This window comes from Salvia hispanica, chromosome 5 (assembly GCF_023119035.1).
Source record: "Salvia hispanica cultivar TCC Black 2014 chromosome 5, UniMelb_Shisp_WGS_1.0, whole genome shotgun sequence".
In the NCBI taxonomy this organism is placed as follows: domain Eukaryota; kingdom Viridiplantae; phylum Streptophyta; class Magnoliopsida; order Lamiales; family Lamiaceae; genus Salvia; species Salvia hispanica.
Genome location: NC_062969.1, coordinates 18,659,891 through 18,666,024, shown reverse-complemented (window position 1 = coordinate 18,666,024; position 6,134 = coordinate 18,659,891). Strand labels below are relative to the sequence as shown.

Genomic DNA, 6,134 nt, shown 5'->3' with positions numbered 1-6,134 from the left:
CTCTGTCACGACCACAGACTCCCTAGTACTAGTGAGCGTAACTAATTCGTGACTAAACAATTCTCAACAATCATAGGACAACATAAACAGGGTGAAACCACTTAAAGCAATAGTCTCAAAGGCATATGGGTACATAGTCAAAATGAATTCAGAGTATCAAGGCTAAGTTCATCACTTTCTAGAACATAACTCTAGATTTGCAGCGGAAGAGTCCAAGACAAAATAGCACGTATGAAGACATGCTACTTTAGGCTACCTAACTACTTATTTAAAAGTCTTGTCCCAACACCTTCGCCTTCTCGTACACGTTCAACCTGCACATTAGAAAAGAAACATGCAGGGTTGTGTACTTGGTATACTCAGTGGGCACATTGCCGAAAACGAAATTTGCATAACAAGTTTTGTCAGCCAGTTGAGTGAACACGGGGTTTGAAACTTAAAAGGCCCGAGTCACAAAAATTCTTTTCATTTCATAAAATTGATTGCGCAATCACATAACATAGATACCATATCTGAAACGTATGTGAACCGGGAATGTGGCCACATTCCACGACGGTCACTGGACCGGCCAACTTAAGAGCTAGCTCACGATCCCCATAGGTGTACACTAGTCCGAGTAGGCTTTACTTCCCTACTGGGACCCGAATTCGATTAAACATAATTGGCATAGCCAAGTAGATAGGTAATCCATAAAACATAAAATGGCATGACAAAACATAAATAGCACAATTTTCACATAATCATGCTAAAAGGCAAGTTCACATTTTGAAAGAAATGCGCACCTCAAACTAAGGTCTCTTTCAGAAATCTCGTTGACTTAGTCTTAAACAACTTGCGAAGACGTCCCTTTAGAAAATAAGGTAATACCTTAATTAGACTTTAAGAAGTCAAAAAAACTTAAACATGAATGCATTTTAAGTGCGTGCTCATTTTATTCTCTTTCTTATTTTTCTAGAAAAAGTTCTAGAGTCCTTTGAATATTACCTTCTATGCAAATTATTCAAGCACTAAAATAAGTTTGAAAGTTTAGTTATCAACTCGGGATTTATTTCGAGAGCCATCACTTAACATTAAATTTTGACCGAACACCTAGGACGGCCCATGATTTAAAATTTGCACAGCAGGCCCAAAAATCCATAATAAAATTCTATTAACAGCCCACTCCTCTATTTAATTTCTTAGTCCACTACTTTTAAATTCTTTAGCCCATACCTTTATTTAATTTAAGAGGCCCAACTAAAAAAAAGAAAAGCCCAGCACTTAATTAAACTCAGCCCCAATATACTCCTCCTTTTTCCATCGGCACTTTCCTCAAATTTCATACTCAAAAATCCCAAATTGAGGGAATCAAATCCCTAATCGGAAATCAGCCGTCCGTTCTCTCTACTCAGCGTCGGCCGGTCACTACTCCGGTCGGCGTCTACCTCAAGCCGTCGGAAGACCGTTCCTCCTTCTCATTCTCCCTCTCTCTCTTTCTCTCTGCTGCATCGCAGCGGTGTAGCTCCACCGCCAGCCGCCAGCTCTGGAGCGACGACGAGCCGGCGTCACCTCCGTCACACAGCCAGCGCTGCTGTCTCGACACCCCTTCGCCGTTTACTGCTGCTGCGCCGGGACTAGCCCGTCGAGCAGTTCGAGCTCACGGAGCTTCTTTCCGTCGTCGTTCAGAGTCTCCGATGGCTCCTTCCTAAGCTAAGTCTTCCTATCTTAGCTATTTAGGTGGTTTCTTTAGGCAAAGTCTGTTCTTATTTCATAGTTTTAGATTTAGGCAGATTGTAGCTGCTCTTCGAAGAAATCGGCAGATTGGACAATCTGGACTTTTGGCTTACAGATTTGAACTTATTTCTTACTGATTGTGAGGGGTTAACATTACTTTAAGGAATTTGTGTACACGTAGTGGTTTCTATGTTTTGAGTGTTGAGCACTACTTAGCTACTAAGTTTGAGACAGAAGGAGCAGCATGTTGTTTCTCTTGTTTCTTTATGAAGTAAAGCTCTAAACATGTTTGTGCTTGGTTTTTCTACTGATTTACTTGGAAAGAAAATGCTATTTGAGGTTTCTAAGTTGTGGTGCCTCTATATGATGATATGATGAATTATATGGGAGAAAGATGGAGGTGTACTACCTCTTGCAGTGGCTATTGATTCCTTTTTCCTCTGCTCCTAGAACTCACAGCTTGCCCACTTGCTCTCTGGTTCCTTTTTGACAAGTTATGGGATAGGGTGAGCTTGAGTTTTAACATAAAGTACTTGTGAGAAGGGAGGAATGGTGTTACCTATGGAGAGTAGGAACTCCCTTTGATGCAAGAACTCTATGCAGAAGCCTTACTCTCTCACTAACTCACTACTCTCTTTCTCTATTGCTGGTTGGAAAGTTGTGTAAAGGGGTGAGGTCAAGGGGAGGCATATATATATAGGAGTCTTGAAAATGTGAAATCTGCAGGATAGATAATATGCAGGAGTGTATCTGCTATTTTGAGCTATGTGTTGGCTTCTCTTTCATAATCTACTTGAACCTCTATTGTTCATATTGTGTATGGGGTCTTGTCTCAATTATGGCTGATTGGCAGCTTGTGTGAGGTTGTACATATGGTGTATCGTTAAAGGTGAATGGGCTGAGCTCATCCTTTGTTTTCTTATTGCAGCAAAATCCTTTTTGCTGATTCTTCACCACCTTTTATTTAAATAAGCTTGGTGTTTTGCCTGTTCATAAGTACTCTTGCTTCTATGTGTCTCTTTTGATTATGGCAGGTTCCTTCCTATGGAGTGTATGTAGTGGCTGCCAAGGATTATGCACAGGAGCTGGTCTGCCATTTTTTTTTTCACAAGGAGGAAAGTCCTCATTAATAAAGTATTGTTGTTATCTTTCTTAAAAAGGGTGGGCTGCTATTTTCTTGTACTCTTTGACTAATTAAGCCCTTTGTTTTCTTGTTGTAGGATAACCTAGGAGAGAGAGACGGCTGCCTTGGTTGGGTGGGAGATGTGGGAAGATTCCAAGGGCTGACTTCCATTTTAGGATATACATATCTGCTCCACTTAGTCAAATAGGCTACTTCCCTCATACAGGTTTGCATTTTATATCCATTACTAGCTTGGCAGTGGGTCTTTCTTGATTTGAGCATAGATCAATGACTCTTGTTTTTGTATTGCAGGTACCTACCATGATATAAATTGGGCCAACAGGAGAGGCCCAACTTTCACATATTTATGTACACTAACATTTGTAAATCATGGATACTTAATACGTATAAAAACAATTCTTATTAAAGCCATAGTCAACACTTGTATTCTCTTATGTTAGTGTATTTTATTTAATACGAAGAAATAAACACGAATTCATTTTAGTTCATTCCCCATACCCTTTTCGTTTGTAGTCATCGATTAAGCAATATCATTATTTAAGCAAGTCGATGATCATAAGGCAATAAGCATTTCTTAAATTAAAGATAACTAGGAGCAACAAGCGTTTCTTAGTTCATCGGCAGTCTTAGAATTAAGATGATTAAAAGAGCGGCCATTACATTCTACCCTTCTTAGCAAAAATTTCATCCCGAAATTTGCTTATGTCATTCAAAAAACTCCGGGTACTTCTCTTTCATTTTGTCCTCCAACTCCCACGTAGCTTCTTCGTAGCCGTGATGCTTCCACAGAACTTTCACTGTCACAACAGATTTATTCCTCAGCTCCTTGACTTTCCGATCCAAGATTGCCTCTGGCTTTTCTTCGTAGCTTAAATCTGGTCGTAACACCATTTCTTCTTGGTGGACTATGTGTTTGGGATCGAACACATATTTTCTCAATTGTGACACATGAAAAACGTTGTGCACATTTCCGAAACTCGGTGGTAGCGCCAATCTATACGCCACAGGACCAACTTCCTCTAGAATTTCGTAGGGTCCGATGAAACGCGGCCTTAGTTTGCCTTTGACACCGAACCTTGTTATCCCATTTGATGGAGATACTTTCAGGAAAACTTTCTCTCCAGACTTGAACTGTAGGTCCATTCTGCGAACATGAATGCATTTTAAGTGCGTGCTCATTTTATTCTCTTTCTTATTTTTCTAGAAAAAGTTCTAGAGTCCTTTGAATATTACCTTCTATGCAAATTATTCAAGCACTAAAATAAGTTTGAAAGTTTAGTTATCAACTCGGGATTTATTTCGAGAGCCATCACTTAACATTAAATTTTGACCGAACACCTAGGACGGCCCATGATTTAAAATTTGCACAGCAGGCCCAAAAATCCATAATAAAATTCTATTAACAGCCCACTCCTCTATTTAATTTCTTAGTCCACTACTTTTAAATTCTTTAGCCCATACCTTTATTTAATTTAAGAGGCCCAACTAAAAAAAAGAAAAGCCCAGCACTTAATTAAACTCAGCCCCAATATACTCCTCCTTTTTCCATCGGCACTTTCCTCAAATTTCATACTCAAAAATCCCAAATTGAGGGAATCAAATCCCTAATCGGAAATCAGCCGTCCGTTCTCTCTACTCAGCGTCGGCCGGTCACTACTCCGGTCGGCGTCTACCTCAAGCCGTCGGAAGACCGTTCCTCCTTCTCATTCTCCCTCTCTCTCTTTCTCTCTGCTGCATCGCAGCGGTGTAGCTCCACCGCCAGCCGCCAGCTCTGGAGCGACGACGAGCCGGCGTCACCTCCGTCACACAGCCAGCGCTGCTGTCTCGACACCCCTTCGCCGTTTACTGCTGCTGCGCCGGGACTAGCCCGTCGAGCAGTTCGAGCTCACGGAGCTTCTTTCCGTCGTCGTTCAGAGTCTCCGATGGCTCCTTCCTAAGCTAAGTCTTCCTATCTTAGCTATTTAGGTGGTTTCTTTAGGCAAAGTCTGTTCTTGTTTCATAGTTTTAGATTTAGGCAGATTGTAGCTGCTCTTCGAAGAAATCGGCAGATTGGATAATCTGGACTTTTGGCTTACAGTTTTGAACTTATTTCTTACTGATTGTGAGGGGTTAACATTACTTTAAGGAACTTGTGTACACGTAGTGGTTTCTATGTTTTGAGTGTTGAGCACTTCTTAGCTACTAAGTTTGAGACAGAAGGAAGCAGTATGTTGTTTCTCTTGTGTCTTTATGAAGTAAAGCTCTAACCATGTTTGTGCTTGGTTACACAAATAGGATATACATATCAGCTCCACTTAGTCAAATAGGCTACTTCCCTCATACAGGTTTGCATTTTATATCCATTACTAGCTTGGCAGTGGGTCTTTCTTGATTTGAGCATAGATTAATGACTCTTGTTTTTGTATTGCAGGTACCTACCATGATATAAATTGGGCCAACAGGAGAGGCCCAACTTTCACATATTTATGTACACTAACATTTGTAAATCATGGATGCTTAATACGTATAAAAACAATTCTTATTAAAGCCATAGTCAACACTTGTATTCTCTTATGTTAGTGTATTTTATTTAATACGAAGAAATAAACACGAATTCATTTTAGTTCATTCCCCATACCCTTTTCGTTTGTAGTCATCGATTAAGCAATATCATTATAAGCAAGTCGATGATCATAAGGCAATAACCATTTCTTAAATTAAAGATAACTAGGAGCAACAAACGTTTCTTAGTTCATCGGAAGTCTTAGAATTAAGATGATTAAAAGAGCGGCCATTACAGGATGATCGCCGGAGCCAGACATTTTTTAGTAAGAGTGAAAGATTGAGAATTGATGATAGAATTTAGATAAGAATTGTGTAGCGTGGTGAGAAATTTTGTGTGGAAATGGAGGTATTAAAAGATGCAAATGTGAGTTTCGGAAAAAAAAAATTGAAAAATTAATTAAAAGTGGGAAGAAAATGGATATAATTTATTGGGAAGTGGGAAAATATTTTTTTTATTTAAAAATGAATTTTAAATTAAATTCGAATTTTTTTTAAAAAAAATTGAATTTCCCGTGCCAGCGGCACAGACGACGTCCGTCCAAGCGATCACCGCTGCGGATGCTCTTAAATCCCGAGCTAAAAAGTTTGTGCCCACTTATCTTAGGACGAAGGGAGTATTAAACTCGAAATAATTAATAACAAATTATAAAAATTTGGAGCGATTTGATTCACAATACATGAATGGGGATCAAACTAATGAATCCACATTTAATCAAACTAATAATAATTATAG

At 39.4% G+C, this 6,134-nt stretch overlaps 1 protein-coding gene and 2 long non-coding RNA genes across 3 annotated transcripts; 2 read left to right on the top strand and 1 right to left on the bottom strand.

The window, feature by feature from the left end:
- Positions 1–1,323: 1,323 nt before the first annotated feature.
- On the top strand, positions 1,324–3,345 carry LOC125186733. Its single transcript, XR_007170493.1, has 3 exons — positions 1,324–2,847; positions 2,934–3,062; positions 3,149–3,345. It is a non-coding gene; the product is annotated as an uncharacterized LOC125186733 (long non-coding RNA).
- A 217-nt stretch (positions 3,346–3,562) lies between these two features.
- Positions 3,563–4,000, bottom strand: LOC125189556. Its single transcript, XM_048086823.1, has one exon. It carries the CDS (start codon positions 3,998–4,000, stop codon positions 3,563–3,565), a length of 438 nt encoding a protein of 145 aa, XP_047942780.1.
- Positions 4,001–4,427: 427 nt separating this feature from the next.
- Positions 4,428–5,464, top strand: LOC125191217. Its single transcript, XR_007171067.1, has 2 exons — positions 4,428–5,181; positions 5,268–5,464. It is a non-coding gene; the product is annotated as an uncharacterized LOC125191217 (long non-coding RNA).
- Positions 5,465–6,134: the final 670 nt, after the last annotated feature.

What these genes read in the sequence shown, in the direction of transcription:
- LOC125189556 (XM_048086823.1), bottom strand. Translation starts at nt 4,000, where the DNA reads ATGGACCTACAGTTCAAGTCTGGAGAGAAAGTTTTCCTGAAAGTATCT.